This window comes from Ammodytes marinus (genome assembly GCF_949987685.1).
Source record: "Ammodytes marinus genome assembly, contig: scaffold_477, whole genome shotgun sequence".
NCBI classification, from domain to species: Eukaryota; Metazoa; Chordata; class Actinopteri; order Uranoscopiformes; family Ammodytidae; genus Ammodytes; species Ammodytes marinus.
Window position 1 is genome coordinate 1 of NW_027648164.1, and position 19,130 is coordinate 19,130.

The 19,130-nt window shown below is 41.0% G+C and overlaps 1 protein-coding gene across 2 annotated transcripts; it reads left to right on the forward strand.

Moving 5' to 3' along the window:
- Window positions 1–1,258: 1,258 nt before the first annotated feature.
- On the forward strand, window positions 1,259–18,607 carry LOC307270967 (uncharacterized protein). 2 transcript variants are annotated; one of them, XM_080054853.1, is made up of 16 exons: window positions 1,259–1,363; window positions 3,402–3,473; window positions 4,942–5,346; window positions 6,138–7,788; window positions 8,114–8,377; window positions 10,102–10,515; window positions 11,222–11,668; window positions 13,061–13,504; window positions 13,755–14,018; window positions 14,137–14,391; window positions 14,502–14,750; window positions 15,241–15,498; window positions 15,692–15,997; window positions 16,191–16,466; window positions 17,697–17,780; window positions 17,924–18,607. In XM_080054853.1, exons 3-16 carry the CDS (start codon window positions 4,989–4,991, stop codon window positions 17,988–17,990), a joined length of 5,337 nt encoding a protein of 1,778 aa, XP_079910979.1. In that variant the 5' UTR covers window positions 1,259–1,363; window positions 3,402–3,473; window positions 4,942–4,988; the 3' UTR covers window positions 17,991–18,607. The 2 variants fall into 2 exon arrangements, with proteins under 2 accessions (XP_079910979.1, XP_079910980.1); XM_080054854.1 differs by lacking the exon at window positions 13,061–13,504.
- Window positions 18,608–19,130: the final 523 nt, after the last annotated feature.

The following is a 19,130-nucleotide window of genomic DNA, read 5'->3' on the forward strand; positions in this document are numbered from 1 at the left end:
CGCTCTGAATACTATAGCACTCTGGTTACACTGAGAAGATGATTGTCATTATATTCACTGTAACTCCTACTTTTTCCTGACTGGTTTTATTTACAGTTAATTAGAGTTTGTATGTGAAGTCATTAAGACAAAAGGATTTAACCCATATTCACAGCTATGCAAAGTGTAGTCGTGGCTTTTAAAGACACGTAGGAATTAGGTTTGTTCAGTATTTATTGTCATGATTTGCCAGAAAAGTTCACATCCAAAGCCAACTGTGAAAGTCATTTTTTCCAAAGATGAAGAATGTGTCATATTTAAAATTCCCTGAGTTAAAGCAGGATGCATTAAAAGGTTATTAAAGTGAATAAAATAATTTACTGCATTTGAAACCGTTGAATAAACCCTGATTGAATGAGTTCAGCTTCCTAACAGACTTAGTGTGACTGCTGAAGGCTCCGTGTGATCTCTGCTACAAGGTGAGTAGTTTAACAGAACACATATATTTTATTCAATATTTTAATTCACATTTGAATCTGTTTGTCAAAGCAAAGACAATTAGGACCACATGTGAAAAGTGTATTTTGATGGTTACAATACTTACAATACAAAAAGTCACCTGGAAAAAGTGGTTAATCCAGAAACTAAAAAGTTCATATTTGCTCTTCACAGGAAAAAAAAAAAAAAAAAAAAAAAAAAACATTTAAAATTATTATTAATTATTAAAAAACATTTGTTTATAGTTAACAAAGATTAAAAAACAATAAGCAAATATATTCCCCATCAGGTGAGCTGACTTGCCAGATTCCTGGAGGGTGAAAAGAACAAAGATGTAATTAAATAAATAAACAAATCTGGATTTTCTATTATCTGGGGCTCTTCAGTAGATGTCCAATTAGAGAGGCAATGGACCACTATCTATGGACACATTAAAATAACAATTCATTCTCAGTTTCATTCAATCAAAAACTCCATGATGGCTTGTTCCATCCAAACAGACACCTGTTCTTGTCTTGGTGAGTATCTGCTATGATGTAATAAATCAGTCAGACATTTTGATTTGAGCCTCAAAAGCACAATGAGCTATAACTTCAGGATATATTCAGCTAGAGACTGAAGTGCTGTTGTGAATCTGGTTTGGTCTCTCGTTGTGTTTTCTGGTCCAATAGTGCCATCTAGCGGCAGTCAGTGGATCCTACCAGCGTTGAATCTTCCTCCTCCTGATGCAGGAAGTTGAGAGGCAGCAAAGTGAAAGTAAGACCTATTATAAAAGACGGTTGGATTTATGAAAACGTCCACTTTCTAACACGGAGCGAAACCCACATCACTTGCCTTGAGCTCACTGAGGGAGAGGGAAGCGTCACTGTGCCAAACAGGTGGACAGGTAAGTGCAGTGGTGTAGTCTTGTTTGTAGTGGGTATACTGTGATGATGGTTTACACCGTGGTTAGTTTACAAAGTTGTTGTTGCAGTAGGTGCAGCAAAGACAAAAACATTTTGCCTCTTACTAGCGATAGTAAGTGATATTTGGGGATCTGGGTGTCTCTCCCAGAACCTGTTTGAGCTACTGCACGATTTTGAAAAATGCTTTCAGACCATGGATTCTGAATTCTGTTTTAGAACCATTGTTTTTAAACATTATTCCGACATCAGCCGGCCGACATTCAGGAGGGAGGGGGGCGCGCGGTGTCTGTGAAGGAGGGGGCTAGCTGTCACTCAGGAAGATCTGAATGACATGACTTCCTTGAAAAATCGAGTGACACAAAGTCTAACGGCTCTGTCACTACACGATGTGAGCTCATATGCCACACAGATGGGTCGTCTGAGGTGGAGGACTTTTCTTATTCTAAAGTGTTTGCGGGTGTCTCGAGACAGAGTAGCGCAAGTGAGCTGGCGGCAGTGTGTGTGTGTGTGTGTGTGTGTGTGTGTGTGTGTGTGTGTGTGTGTGTGTGTGTGAGCGAGGAGAGCGAGCGCTAGCGTGTGTCAATAAAGTGAAGCAATGAACGAATGTGTGTGTGTGTGTGTGTGTGTGTGTGTGTGTGTGTGTGTGTGTGTGTGTGTGTGTGTGTGTGTGTGTGTGTGTGTGTGTGTGTGTGTGTGTGTGTGTGTGTGCGCACAAGCGAGATAATGCAGACACACTCCCGGTAGAAGTTAAGCGTGTCAGGAACACCGCCTGTGCGCTTGCTTGTGCGCGTGTCATCTCATTAGCATCTGTACTTTGGCCACGGCACACCTCTCCCAGGTGTGCCGTGGCCAAGGGGCCGTTCCGTGCTGGAATACGGATGGCGTGGTCACACTAGCCAAACGTTCTAGACTTAGTATGCAAATTAGCTCGGGCACGGGGCCGCGGCCCTAGTGTGAGTGGCCCCTTAACCCCGAAATAACATCCTTGGAGAGGGACAGCATAGACATAATAGAGGAGGCACAGGAAAAAGTCTATTTGCATTTAGTTTTGCAGGTATTGAACCAAACATTTTAAACCTGCAGTATAGCATTTTGGGTTTTATTTCCTAGCAGATTTTGTAGAAAGTAATTATAATATCCATAAGTACATTTAATTTAGTGCATAATAGCTGAACATTTTTTTAGATTATTATTTTTTTCCCTTAGAAAGGGTCTCATATATGTCCATATTTCTGCATATTTTGGACCAAGGCCTAGTGCCGCCATCTTGAAAGTGTCATAGTTGGAATGTCATCGAGTGCATTGTTTAGAAATTAGAATTGTGTAATATGACATCATCAAGAAAGTTCTACAAAGTTCTAGAATGCAACACTCCCTGGGTAACCCCACCCCTTTAGAATAATAACAGAAGCTACAGTGGCCTTCAAGGACAAGAACAATTCTAAATTTTAAACAATGCACCTGATGACATTCCAACTATGACACTTTCAAGATGGCGGCACTAGGCCTTGGTCCAAAGTATGCAGAAATATGGACATATATGAGACCCTTTCTAAGGAAAAAATAATAATTCAAAACATTTTTTTCAGCTATTATGCACTAAATTAAATGTACTTATGGATATTATAATTACTTTCTACAAAATCCGCTAGGAAATAAAACCCAAAATTCTACACACTGCAGGTATTTTCTTTTACAATTTTTACAATACATTTGTATTAAGCAGGATTTAGTTTTTGTTTTTATTTCCTTCAAAATGATCCATACATAATTATATTGATTATTAATATGTACATCTAATGGTATGGTTGTTTAAATACAATATCCATGTAAATATTTAAAATCGATTTTCTAATCATACCCAAAATCATGTACCTTAAATGGACAAAGACCAATTTAATAAATGTATGTAATTTGCCCAAACCATCTCACCAATGATACCCCTTGTTCTGGGACTGTTGGATCTCTCTATATTGACTTGATGATATTTTGTGACATTTTATTTTAATTTTTGATCAGATCAGGTACCAAAGGCACTGAGCAGCAGCTGATGGGGTTGACCATCATCCGAGGAGACTTTGAGGTCCATATGTAAGTGTCTCTCTCTGATATATTCTCTGTATGATTTGGTCTAGAGGAGACAATCGATTCTCAACCTGGTGGGTCAGGAAGAGATTGTTTTTCGTGGGTCACAGGGAGTAAATAAATGTAGTTATATATTTTGAGGATGATGTTTCCATTAAATCTCCAATACCAATGATGAAATGTCCTCCTTATGAAACATAAACATAAAGTTTGCCACATATTGACAGCTCCATATTCCAGCCTAAATACCCAACTAGCTGATTATGGAGTGGTCGTTTCTCCCCAAAAATCTGCCAGCTCAAGGTCTGTGAAGGTTGGCCACTTTGAAAGTTCATCTTCATCTGAAAAATTTAAATTGCCAGCATCTCTTACAGATTACCTGGCCTCTGAAAAGTGGATGTGAGGTTTGTTCAGTTTAATGTTACTACAGGCTCAGACCAGTGTACTTGCTCTAAACATTCATATTCATATTTGTCTTGTTCTATGCTCCAAAATAAGACTAAACACAGAGGGTATCTTTCCAAGATTGGTTGATTGGTATGACAGTTCCCAGTGGTGCAGTTTGTGGTTAGCTGCATAGAACTAGCATCGTTAACACAAATCTGCAAACATTTCATACTAGTCACAAACATAATGAATTAATGTACAGTACAATTGTCAAAGCAGTTTCTGTTCATTTTGAGATTATTTATATGACACATTTCATACAAAAATATTGAATATAATGTGAGTTACTATCTACAAAAAGCCAATTAGAAAAGTAGAAACCTGGAGAATAGGAGACACTGTCCATGGTTAACCGGTTAACTGATAAGAAGATATTAAACCTGTCGATACTAATGGACAAACAATTAAATCATCTTAATTTCTCGCCAAAATCAAAAAAAAAATTGTGTTGCATTTGAACAAATCAATAATATTACTGAGCCGACCTGAACACATCACATTTGACACTGTTTGCAACTTTTTTTCAAGTGAACTAGCTCTATATCCTGGATTTAAGAACTGGATTACTATTTTTAACTGACTTTTTACACCGTCCGGTGGTGTGCTTACCACCGCTGCTTTGAATGACTGTTGATGCACGCGGTGCCATGTCGACGTCTGTAAACAGTTCCGCGCCTACCAGTGACGTATTAATCGTGCAACTCAACGAATTGGTAACTAAATTTGTTGCCAACGCTTTTAATAAACGATTTTTGTCGATTTGTTGTTGCATCCCTCAAAAGTAATAGTGAGAGTGAATTACTTCAGATTTTTGTTTAGCGAGATACTATTCGATAAACCAAATGTGATATTACAGTGATGCCTACTCCTCCGGTTTTCTTCAATTTAGCATCAGTTTAGACAGACCTGAAAAAACCTTAATCTGTAAGAGTTAAGATGTTTTCCGTAATATTAAATACAACGTCACAGGCATTAACAGTTAGTGATTTAATGATCATTTTATTTGACTTGGTGCTTTGTTCTCCAGATCATTGAAAGTGTGTCTGTGCGCAGAACATACAGAGGGACGGACACATGGCTTGTACATCACACTCTGCCAAAGATTACGTCAGCAGTGCCAGACGCCACCTGGTGAGAGAATTAAAGAATCACTCAGTGATTTTGGAGAACTTGTATCAGCAACAAGTTTTAGGTGATGAAGAAGTCAGTAAAATAAAAGCAAAGGATGACTACGATAAAACCAGAGCTATACTGGACTCTGTCATCAAAAAGGGGGAGGCGGCCTGCTACGTGTTACTCAAGATTATTGACATTACGAGGAAGAGGATCGTAGAGAGGACACCTTCTCAAAACAAGGAGTTTGACCTGCACCAGTGGATCAGCTGCTTTCCTTTCAATGAAGACCCACAAATGGATACAACCTACTTACAAGGTATTATGAAGCAGAATTCTGAAGAATTCTGACATTTTTTTTTTTTTTTATGTTGTGTTTTGATATTATGCACTTTCATTGTGATGTGTGCAAATATTGATCTTTTATTTGGTTTAAAGAGGACCTATGATGCTTTTTGACTTTTATGACCTATAAACGTTGTTATGATGATTCATAGTCATGCTTAACCATACTAAATTATCAAATAATGACTTACATGCATTTCGACGTATTCCCTGCTGACCGTCTGGGGTGTCTGTGCAGAGCACTAAACACTATTCTAGCCAGTCGAGAAGTCACGTCTTCAAAGCGGTCTACCCTTTCATAATTTGTGACGTCGCATAAAAATTTGTGACGTGACCACGCGGATGTTTCCATGTATGGTAATGCTGTCACTTCCCTGTTCGCGTCTGCCTCGCGCCCTTATAGGTCCATGCTCGCGCTTCCCGCCACTGAAAGTGTTCCGGAAGGAAGGTAACCAATCACAACGGAGTGGGGTTTGCAGGAGGGGGGGGAGGAGGGTAGCGGAGATGGCCGATGCACAGGCGGAGGGAGCAGAGATTGCCAAAGCACACACACTCAAGTGTTGACAGGACGAGCTGGATCGCCAAAATAAGAGAAAGAGCTTCCCGAAAATCTACATAGTTTTTTGTGATGTGATTCGTGTCAGGTTGCTCTATAGCAGTGTAAAACAAGAAATTAAGACCAGAAAAGTAGTATAATAGGTCCTCTTTAAGGTCACAACGGCTTTTAAATAATATATTTATTTCCCCACTGCTGTTTTTGTTCAGGTCCAAAGTCGTGCCACAGATATCAGGCAAAGCTGAAGGCAAAGGCAAAAAAAATGTCAAAAGAGTTTTGGATGGCAAACACAAATCTGTTTAAAGTAAAAAACTACAAGCCTGATCTGTCGTACGTGTCACTTGTGTTGGATACAAAAGGAAGCGTTTCTCCATATAAAATAAAGAAATCTAAGAGCAAGAAGAGCCGAATGTCTCGCCCTAAAAAGCTAAGGACATACATCCCGGAGGGTAAACCAGAATATTCCCCAAGTGACCTGCTGAAAACAGATAAAAACATACTCTTGGTGGGTAAGCCAGGAATTGGAAAGACAGCATTCACTCACGAACTGTTGAGACTCTGGGCAGAAAGGGACAACAAGGAGCTGGATTACATGTTTTACTTTGACATGAGAGAAACATGCCGCATCATGACGGCCAGGACTCTGGAAGATCTTCTCTTCTCTGTGTTCAGTGAACCAGATGAAGGAAAGGAAGAGGTCTTACGGGACATAAAGAACTCTGACAATGTTACAGTCATTCTGGATGGAGTCACAGGTCTCTCTTCTTCAGTGGTGGAGCAGCTTGTGAAGAAGGACCTTCTCCCTGATGCCAAGGTCATCTTAACTTGCAGACCGGAGGATGAAGAAGAAGAAGAGTTCTGTTCTAGGGACTTTCTCAGAGTGGAAGTGAAAGGCTTTAGTGAGCAGACCATAAACACATACTTATCTGCTATTCTAGGTGAAAACCAGGAGAAAGTTTTAAACTTGGAGTTGTTAACTCTTTGTCATGTCCCAATGTATGCACTAATGGTGGCCGCCTGCTTCTCCTCTGAGACACCAGATGCCTCTCCACAGCCATGCAGTATAACTGAAATATACATCCAAATAGTTCGTTTTTGCCTTCAAATGAACAGCAACAAAACAAAAAACAAAGATCTGAATCCATTCATCAAGAAAAAGAGAAAGCAAATACTATCTCTGGCCGAAGTGGCTTTTAAAGCCACTGAAGCAAAAACTGTGATACTGACCGAACTCACCTGTAAAGACAGCTGTGTCCTTTCCTTCCTGAAATTACTTGCTATCAGAGTCGCCCACACTGAGACGGAAACCACATATGCATTTCTCCATTACACAATGCAGGAGTTTTTTGCAGCACTTTGGCTCTTGAAGAATTCAGATAAAATCAAAGATGTTTTCCAGCAATGTCTCACGGAGGAGATGAAACACATGAAACATTTGATCCCTTTCATGTGTAGATTGTTGAGTCAGAAGTATCCTACTTTGATGACGTGTCTCATTCCAGCTCAGGAGCTTAAAGATACATCTAACTGGTTCTTCAACGAAGTGATAACCACATTTTCCCCTCGTCTGTGTAACCAAGATGATATGAGTGCTGTGGACAGTGATGATGCTCTGGACATACTGTTCTTATGCCAGTGCCTTTACGAGTCCCAGTGTCCGGAAGCATGCATCTGCTTTCTGGACAAACTGAACTACCATCTTGATCTCAGTGGAGAGAGTCTTGATCCCTACCTCTGCTGTGCTGTGGCCTATGTGGTCGCTCAGTCCAAGCAGAGGAAGGTATATCTGAACCTTAAGGATGTGACGTTGTCAGAGCTAGGAATGAGACAACTGCTTGGATGCTTGAAGAATGTCCAATGGTATGTATAAGCAAGTTAACTCTGAGTGTCAAATTACTGCTAAGATTACAACATATCTAATTAAGCAGCATTGAATTAGTTGTTTTCATGTAACCACTTCTTTCTATTAATGAATCCATGAGAATAAAAAAAATGAATTGACCCCCATGACCCCGATCAGGATGTCAGTGTAAAATATTGATGGAGATTATTAATTGATATTAATTAATTTTGATTATAATTAAGATAGTACTTCTTTAATATTCCCACTCTCTGAAGATGTTTATGATACTGTTCTGTTACTTCTCTAATAAGGAGACGGTCTTCACTTTCTCTTCAATTCTAGGTGTGAGTCTCTGTCACTGCAGCTGTGGGAGATTTTCCTTCTCAGTGAAGGGAACATGGTCTACACCAGTTTGCTCGGCCTGGATGGAAATCAGCTGCACCTTCCAGTTAATGGTAAAAAGCAGCTGTTTGAAAGAGCAGTAAAAGTCATGAAGGAGATGGCTATCAAAGTTAATGTCCGCCTCCACTGGGATAGAGCAACTTCTGTCTGCCACAGTCTGTGCGAGTCGCTCTCCACGGTTTTGCCATATATCAGCTCACTCAGGTCTGTAATGGTATTTAACTTTGACTTTTAACTTTATCTTTAACCCATTTGTACACATTTGATCCTTTCCTTAAAATCGTCAATCAATCAACTATCAAAATGTCAAATCCTTTTTTTGGGTGGTTGAATTACTTGATTTAACAACAGTTTATTATGCAAGTTTATTTTTCTGCTGGGTCTGCTATATGCGCCTCCTAATGATAAATATGACAAAGACTGGATAAAAAATAGGGATGGGCAGATAAAAACTAAAAAACGTGTTTAAGGTTTGGCGCTATTGGAGCTCCCATTTCTATGTTGTGATCAAATGAACCGGTTGTAATACAATGAGTACGGACACATAAACTACCAAAGTAAGATCATTGTAGGAGATTTCATACTATATTTTACAAAGATGTTTGAGTAATAAAAATCCTACGTCAGGTTTTAATCAAATGTAAAGACTTTTTCCCAATCCAAATCAAAGGACAGAGTGTTTTGTATGTTGTAGAACTCATAAAGTCCCCTGAGGAAATTTTTAAATATGATTGATTTGACTTAAAGCTGCAGTTGAGAGTTTCCCAGCGCTCTACCTGCTGTAGCTCCTCCCTCCGAACGACAGCTACGCGCGTTCATGTGAATTCAGTTACATTGACAGGAGACAGACACCATGTCCCATTCCGAGGTGATTAAACATTAGTAATGATAACTACATACGTACATATTGAGCATACATTTTAATCACAGACATACCATGTATGTTAGCTTAAAATCATTGTAAGTGTGCTGGTAGGCCTAACAAAAGTAGCTGTAACAGCCAGGCAAGATAGCAAACTAATTGTAACAGAGCGGAGAGGTGTGTGTGTATCTCCTACTATCTATGCTCCTGCTCTGACCGCAGCTGGGAGGGGCTGCTCGGGGCTGCTGCGCGAGGAGGGGGCTGCGTGTCAGTGCTCCCGCTGCTCGTTGAGAAGAGGTGATACTTGCTTTGACGAAAAAAGTCACCAATAACACCAGAAAAAAAAGCTAGATTTGTTGCTTGTCGCTGTTTTGAAAAAAAAAGTCGCCAGGGGGGCTGAAAAGTCACTAAATATAGCGACAAAATCGCTTTGAGTTGGCAACACTGAGCACAGGACGAGGGCTATATAGGGCCAGCGGACGTCCTGCTGCTAGCGGCAGGCAGCCTAGGGGCAGAGGAAGGGGACGAGGTCGCGGTCGGAGAGGTCTTGACGTGATAGGGCAAGAAGACATGGCCGGTGTACTTTTTTTCGAGCTCTCTCCGTCTCCCTTTCAGCAGTTAGCTTTTCAACATTCGTCTTTCCTCGTTTTTTTGCTGTCTTAGCGGTGTTAGTTGTTGGTATCCTGGGAATGGTAAATTGAGGGTTCGTTTGTGAAGACATTGCTACTCGCTGTCCGCCGTAGTAGCCTAGTACCAAACAGTAGGCTAGTGTCAGACTGCTAGGGTCGTGAACGCTCACGCAACTGACGCATCAACGTCGTTGCCAAGGTCCCACAGCCAATAAGAACGGAGAATCTGACCTCGCTCTGATTGGTCAAAATTAATATGAGCGGTGGCAATTTTGGGGGGCAGCACACAGAGGCAGGGGGGAGCAAAGTGATAAAAAAATATTTTCAGACCACTTCACCTACATATAGCTGAATGGCTATTATGACAGTTTTGCCAAATATTACAGTAAAAAAACTCTCAACTGCAGCTTTAACTTATCTCATCCTCATGATTTCAGCTTCGTGCCTCATGTATCACGACCTTCAGAAGAAGCCAAGTTGTTTGGGAATCTGTTCTGTGCAGCAGCAGAGAGAGAACAGCAGACAGGAGAGAAGACACTGAAGCTGTTATCATCAGTCTTCAGATATAGAGGATCCACAGATAAGTGGTTTGATTTCCTGTTTAACCTGTTCTCACATGTGAAGGACTTTGAGACTGAAACAGGACTGAGAGTCCTTCCATCATTACAGTCAGTTTTCCAGTCAGCTCCTGCAGTCTGGTTCATAGACCTCTCAGAGAGAAAGAGCTCCATCCTCCTGGAAGTGCTGAAACTCCAACCAGAGAAGAAACCAGTGGAGCTGAGAGGCTGCTCACATGAAGAGAGTGAAGTGAGGAGTTTCCTACAGTGTCTGCCTTATATCTCACGGCTCAGGTAAATTAACTGGACTTCATATGACTTCAGTGAACATTTGTAACTCACTGCTAGTTTTAAGATTTGGATGAGCTGCTCATTCATTGGCTCCCTGCTTGCTACTGTAATTCTAGCAGAGCCAATCAGTGAGCGGTTATTGAGCAGGATGTTTGAACAGTGAATAAACCAGAGGACTGAATGAGAGGATTTAGTTCAAGTGTTTTTTAACACAATAAACTAAATGTCATGTCATCAGGAAGTGATAGTATTCCTCTGAACATCCTCCCTATTCTTCACTACTACATTATGAAGTTTCACAGAGTTTTACTGAATGATGTTTAAACTAGTGGTCCAGTGTTCCAGGCTTTGAGCTGATTGATTCATAAATGTTTAGGTTGAAGTTTCTCTTTCAGCCATCCTGTTGGTTCAGGAGTGGTGCTCCAGTTTAACATACAATCTTTTATAAGGAGATGAGGATACTCGTCTGTAGCATGACTCTCCTGGTTTTTATTCCTTAAACATCTTTTGAAGAATTGTATATAGTAACAGCCTAAAATCCACATGTTGGAATCATTGTTGCTTGAATTACAGGTTTATTGAATTAACTGTATTTTTCTCATTAGTGGATTTTATGGCCTTTTAGCAGATACACTACATATCAGTAATGCATTGCTCTGTTTCTAGTGTTGACATCTAATCATAACAAAATGTTCAATTATTGTTGCAGTATCTACATGTTAGAAGGTGGAGCCAAGTTGTTTGGGAATCTGTTCTGTGCAGCAGCAGCGAGAGAACAGCAGACAGGAGAGAAGACACTGGAGCTGTTACTGTCAGTCTGCAGATATGAAACATTCCCTTTAGATGACATGGATGATGATGATGATGATGATGATGATGATCTCATGGATCAGTGTGAGTTCCTGTTTGACCTGTTCTCACATGTGAAGGACTATGAGACTGAAACAGGACTGAGAGTCCTTCCATCATTACAGTCAGTTTTCCAGTCAGCTCCTGCAGTCTGGTTCATAGACCTCTCAGAGAGAAAGAGCTCCATCCTCCTGGAAGTGCTGAAACTCCAACCAGAGAAGAAACCAGTGGAGCTGACAGGCTGCTCACATGAAGAGAGTGAAGTGAGGAGTTTCCTACAGTGTCTGCCTTATATCTCACAGCTCAGGTAAATGAACTGGACTTCACATGACTTCAGTGAACATTTGAGGAGTTGTGTTCTTACATATACAGCAACTCACTGTACATGTTAATGGTGAGGTAATGTCTTAAACTGATCAGTTCACATAAACATTAAGTCACTGTCTATAGTACGCTGGATTGGCCTCTAATTCATTTGCTACTGTAATTCTAGGAGAGCCAATCAGTGAGCATTGAATGAGCAGGATTTAAACAGTGAATAAACCAGAGAACTGAATGAGAGGATTTTGCTCAAGTGTTTTCTAAGACCATTAAAACAAATTACGTCATCAGGAAATGATAGTATTCCTCTGGAAATCCTCCCTATTCTTCACTACTACATCATGAAGTTTCACAGAGTTTTACTGAATGATGTTTAAACTGGTGGTCCAGTGTTCCAGGCTTTAAGCTGATTGATTAGTAAATGTTTAGGTTAAAGTTTCTCTTTCAGCCATCCTGTTGGTTCAGGAGCGGTGCTCCAGTTTAACCCATTGATGACGGCTGCTGCGCGATGCCACATTGGCTCTCCTGCCTGATGCTGCGTCGCGCAGCATTATTACTTTATCTAATTTTCATGGCATTCCCAGCATAGAATGCACTGTCATTGGTTCAATTACACATGAGGTGGGTTTTGTTGATTTTTTTAAGACCACGTGACCACCCAAAAGTTGTGTGGTTTGCCGAAAATCACGTCAATCAAAAAAATTTAAAATTTAAAAATTAAACAAAATAATAAAAAAAATACGCCGGCTATGTCAGCGACAGAACAGTTAGTGGCGTTTGGTGCGCAGAATCAAGGTCTACTATAGACTACTGACGAAAATCACACAACACATTGCATCTATTTATTAACAATATTTAATAATTTTCTAATTCATCCAATTTTGACGATTTTTAGAAATATTCGTTGGTTTGTAAGCGGTAAGGGAGCATGTTTAAATAAAACCTGTGAACCTTAACTTTTAAATGTATTTTATTTCATGTTTCTATGTGCTACATAGGCTTAGATATTAAGGTTTTGGTAGACTTGACAATTCGTACAATTTTTTCAGAAAACCCTCAGGCATTAAGGACATGCATCCTAGATCGCCATAGTCATCAATGGGTTAACATACAATCTTTAATACGGAGAGGAGCATACACATTTGTAGCCTGACCCTCCTGGTTCTTTAAACATTTTGTGGAGAATTTAATTCAGTAAATCCACATAAAGCCCTGGTAGAATCAGTCTTACTTGAATTACAGGTTGATTTAATTAACTGTATTTTTCTCATTAGTGGATTTTATGGCCTTTTAGCAGATACACTACATATCAGTAATACATTGCTCTGTTTCTGCTGTTGACATCTAATCATAACAAAATGTTCAATTCTTGTTGCAGTATCTCTGTCTGGTTTGAAGGTGGAGCCGAGTTGTTTAGGAATCTGTTCTGTGAAGCAGCAGAGAGAGAACAGCAGACAGGAGAGAAGACACTGGAGCTGTTATCATCAGTCTGCACATATGAAACATTCCCTTTAGATGACATCTATGATGATGATGATCACATCTATCAGTGTGATTTCCTGCTGAATCTGTTCTCACATGTGAAGGACCATGAGACTGAAACAGGACTGAGAGTCCTTCCATCATTACAGTCAGTTTTCCAGTCAGCTCCTGCAGTCTGGGAGATAGACCTCTCAGAGAGAAAGAGCTCCATCCTCCTGGAAGTGCTGAAACTCCAACCAGAGAAGAAACAAGTGAAGCTGACAGACTGCTCACATGAAGAGAGTGAAGTGAGTGAAGTGAGGAGTTTCCTACAGTGTCTGCCTTATATCTCACGGCTCAGGTAAGTGAGAATGAGACTGTATATTCAATAATATTATGTATAATCTCCCATTTTGTCCATGTTTGCCTTTAATAGAAATTTATAAAAGAGAAATATAGATACAGGACATGGTGTGTATATCAACAATCCCTACATGTGCTTTCTCTAAATTTCATCCTTGATGAAATACATTCTTCATGAGATGGTTTATAAAGCAGTTTGTCCTGTACGTTACCTTTGCTGTTGTCACACTTCCTCCATACTGTTGCAGCTGTGATCCAGACTTCTTCCAGAGTGTTTGTACCATCGTCTCTGTGAGCTCCAGAGGGGAGGTGGAGCAGTTGGCCTCTCTGCTGCAGCTTCCCAGGATCACCCTGCTGTTAGCAGGAGAGTTACCCAGGAAAACCTGCAGGTCTGTGGGCAGAGTTCTAGGACTCAGTGGCTCTAATGTGGATCTCATTCTCACACCCAGAAAAATATCTGTCAGAGGAACGTTTCTCCTCTTTAGACGTATACCAAAACTACACAGTCTGAGGTATGCTTTTATATAATCACTAGACTGTCTTTCTTATAACACCATCTTGTTTAGTTTGTCCACTTTGGTAGGTACAACATTTATGTAACATATTCTTTTCTCTCTCTTCTATGTTGAGGCTTTCCATCGACATGGCCTTGCTTCTGTCTCAATGGGTAAGAAGAGGGAGAATGGAGAGGCTGTTTGCTGTTGAAGAGCTTTCTCTTGCCGCTAAGACAACACCCCCTTCAGACAGAGTTCTGTTGAGGGTTGTGAGTAGTTTGGCATATCTGCTGAGATACTGGAAGGTCACACAGCTACACCTGACTGAGTTCAGTGTTCCAGCTCAGGCTCTCATTCCACTGCTGCTTCATGATGGTCCTCTAACAATCAAGTAAATGTCTTTTCTGAGCATTATAAAAACACATACTGATCAATTTAAATGACATAATGTATTGTTCATTTACTTTTAACTATGATATCTTCACACATTTCTATCTTCAGGCTGAGTGAGAAGATGAACCAGCAGCTAGTTTCCATCCTTAATGAAATCCAGGACAAAGTCTTGACCTGGTCGTTCTTGAGAAAGGTGGATGGAGACCTGACGTCCTGCAGTCTGAATCTGGAGGTGCTTCTCTACCTGCTGGAACAGTCTCCAGCTCAGATCATCACAGTGAACCTGAGGAAGAACCGTGTGTTAGAGGAGAGCATCTCACATCTGATTCCCTTCCTGGACAGAATCCTCTTCAAAAGGTGATCAGTTTTCTTTCTTGATTATACCCTGTGTATATATATATATATATATATATATATATATATATATATTACATTACATTACATTACATTACATTACATGGCACATTGAGAATCTATCGGAAGACTTTTTTCAAGAAAGATCCTATTTAACCCATAACTTCTGACCTCAAAAGCAAAACTAATTAAACATAGATGGGCAGTTCAAATTATGCTTTGGAAGTTACTTTTTCCTATAGTTCATTACATTCTTAAATTGATGTTCGTCTTCAAAACAATGGTGAACACAAAGGTTAGAGATCTTCTGGTTTCTATCCAGCCCTTTATATCTTCCAATTACCTTTCTGGTGTTATTTATTCTAAAATGATCTCTTTACCCTTTAGATACAGACATACAGTTTATCCAATGTATTTATTGTATGTGTGTTGCTTTGGCTTCTGTTTAACAGCAGTTTGTTGATTCATTGATTAAACTAATGTGTCCTTCCAGGCCCAGCCCCAGCTTTGTGTTGACTGCCATCAGAGCGCTCCATAAAGCTCATGACAGTGACATCATACCCAGTTTACTGAGGTCACTGGGTCATGACATCAACCTGACGTGCAGAGAGATGGACACTGTGGACTGCGCTGCTCTGCTCTTCACCCTCAAACACAGCGACAGAGTTCAACTGAACCTCCTGTGGACCTCCATACCTACAGAGGAAATACAGTCCATCCTCTTTACTCTGGACAAAGTTTCTCAACTCAGGTCAGACATTAGAGCTCTTTACTGGTGTGTCTGTGTCTGTACTCTCCAACACTGTGTTCTCAGTATTTCGGCTGCATTATAGGCTTTGCCATTATCACTGATAGAAATAATAAACGTTGATAATTAAACCAGCATCTTTATATAAACCTTATGATCCTCTAATCAGTCTTTGTGGTGTCTTGGTTCCTGCCAGTGTTGACAGGAATGTGCTGCTGAGGCTGATCCACTGCTGTGCTGCCTGTGGCGTCCAGCAGGGGGCAGCAGTCGGCCTGCTCAGAGCTCTGCAGCAGCGGCTGGATCTGTCCTGCTGCTCTAGTGTGGAGCTGCAGGAGGACGGGCACAGTGAGTCTCTCAGTCTGACTGCTGAGGACTGCAGGGCCGTCTGCACCGTCCTGACACACAGCAGCCGCCGGGACACACAGCTCAACATAGAACACTGTGAGGTGGACCACAGAGGGCTGGACCTGCTGTTTCCTGTCCTGCACACAGTCCAGCTCAGGTGGGAAAGACCAAGACAAGAAGAATCTTGTTCACACTCATCTTTATGTATAACAGCTCTGTCCAGGGGTTTAACTTTGGGTCCAACACTGGGGAGTTTCAGATCTCCACCCATTTTCATTCATCATGATAAGATATTTTGGAGGTTAGAAAGGTTTTGATGATTGAATCTGCGGTCTGTTTCTCCTGTTTAGAGCCAGTAAAGCTGTCCTCCTCCAGCTGCTCCACCTGGTGAGCTGTGAGAGGGACACACTGAGACGGGCAGAGGCCCTGTGTGGAGCCCTGGGCAGAGAGCTGGACCTCAGTCACACCACACTGGATCACAGAGCCTGTGGAGCTTTGGCCCTGGTGCTGAAGCTCTGTGAAGGGCTGACAGAGCTGGACCTCAGTCACTGTCAACTCACTGACCGTCTCACTGAGCCGCTGCTGCTCTCACTCATCACTCACCTGCTCAAAGTACAAGTCCTGGAGTGAGTGACTCTCTGTGAACATTCCTGTGTTCATGTGACAGAAATCTGCTTAGTGCGGTGTCGACTGTAGCCAGTAGCCTGGTGCTACCAGACCATAGCCTGGTCCTACCAGACCATCGTACTTCATTTCATTTGTACAGAAGGTCTGGAATCGCTCAATTGACAAAAGTTAACTCACTTGAAGGCGGGTGTCTGTTGAAGTTTAAAACTATTGGATCTGCCCAGTGCCAGTCTGGATCTGCCAACCAATCGCATAACGTTTGGTTGTGACGTATGTCATGCGCCGGCTTCTCAGCCACTCCCTCTGTTCGCTGATTGGACCGGTAAAAATCTGGACGGAGAAAACCTAAGAATATAACGCAGCCCCAGACTGACTACTGAAGGGAAATTAAAATTGAGCGGATGTATTTAGGCGGGCGGAGCCAGGCTATGTAGCCGGGGTGAAGGTGGACAAAAAGATTTATAAAAAGCTGGAGTGAGTGCGAGGTTCAAGAATATCCAGTAATGTCAGCTCCTAGCAGTTTCATGAGCCCAGAGGACTTTTTAGGAGCAACATGTTCCTTCTGTGTGAGGCTCAGATAAACTGTCCCTGTTAACATACAGAATCCAAATAAAGGGGAGATGTCTCTGCTACCCCAAACTATAACATATCCTTCCACGCATTAAAAGCAGAGGATGTTATATCTACATTTCAGGAGAACCTGAATATGACGAGGACAAACTTCATTTAGAAGATATTATATCTGTAAAGTCAGTCCAAACACATACTGTTCTTCTATTGTTCCTTCTTTATTGAACAGATTTGTTTTGATTTAGTTGTCATGGTGAATTGACATGCACCCAACTGTGAACAGCTTCAGATAATATACACATAGAACTCCCCTTATTAATCGTGCTGACACAGCAGAATTTATTCAATTATGTTGTTTGTTTGTTCATTTGTGTGTTAGAAATGTCCTGATTATGTAAACGTATAATCTTTGAGTGGCTGCTGGGACAGTCAATTAAACCAATGAATATAGATATCCATCTGTACAAAATGACCAGTATACAGCACACTGTCTGAGGGAGACAAGTACTGACCTAGAGTCGTTTCTGTTGATGCCATAGTGATTTCGTGGGGGTCTCAGGTGTGTGTGTTTGGTTTGCTTTGGCCATCGTGTGCCTATTCTGTTGATATAATGTTCAGTTATAAATGTTCCACTGTGTCCCTTTGTGTGTTTGTTACAGTCTGAGTCACAATAACATCACTGATGCTTCAACTGGCTCCTTCCTCTGGCTGCTCTCCACCAACCCCTACATTCACACTGTGCGGTGAGCAAGTTTTCATTAGTGCACCGTTCATTCATTTAGACATTCCTACTCGTAGACGTACAGAGAAGGGTGAGTTACATGAATACTGTTGCACATTTTATTGGAGCTATAAAATAAATGAATAATCTGTTTGATATTTTCAGACTCTTCAACAACAACATTGTGAACAAGAAACCGTTTAGCACGAACAAGAAGTTTGAAATATGGTGAACCCCACGTCAAGATTCAAGATTCAAGATTCAAGATTCAAGATTCAAGATACTTTATTTTGTCATTGTACCAAAACAATGAAATTTAGTTTACAGTTATACCCCACCAAGAGACATTGAGTGACAATAAACAAACATGGGAGACGGGGGGGATACACTGAAGAGTCGGCAGCGTGTGCTGCGCCCCTTAAAGTAGGAAGAATAAAGAGAACATCAGGGAAGACAGGTTAAAAAAAATGCTTCTCTCACACTCGCTCTTTGGTAGGTGCAAGTGTGTGATTAGTACAAAAACCACCTTGGCATAGTAAGCAACAACATGATAACGCCACAGACAAATAGACACGTCGATAAGCACAGAGGAATGGGTTAAGGGTTCATGGGACGGTAGGTGTCACAACTCAGGCTGCTATTTTGACCCAGCTGGACATTGGAGGCACTAGCGGAAAACACTGGTAGTGATAATGTGTTGATCAGGGAATTATAGTTTGATGTCCAACAGTCATAGATAAAATAATGACTCTAGTGCAAGTGCTAAATGTCATAAATCTGTAGTTTCTCATGGTGCCATACGATATCAGATATACCTCGTGTTCTTAAAATACTGCACATCATTTTTAACATCCGATTTGTGGGATTTCTCTTCATTTTTATACATGAATTTGTTCCGTTGGATCATGATTATAATATTTCTGTATTGTGGCAAAGTGTAAAGAGATTATGCAATGTACAGCAGTACATATAAGGAATAAATAATGCATGAAGAAGCCATGTTGTATTCATTCAACATCTAGCCTGGAAATCCAGACCCTGATATCAGTACAGGCACACACACACAGTACAGGCACACACACACACACACACCATAGATAGTATAATAAAACACAGTACACACACACACACACACACCCCCCCCCCCCCCCCCCCCCCCCCACACACACACACACACACACACACACACACACAGAGTTCAGGTACAGATTTAACCCCACAGTTACCTAAGCGGCTCAAAGCCAAACTGTGAGCTCCTGCGTTATCCCGTTTCTCTCGCTAAATTGGATTAAACAAAAGCGTTTCTGTCGACAGCTCCACAATATTCCACCAAACCGAGCGATAGAACGAGCTTTTAACTGACGGAGACATT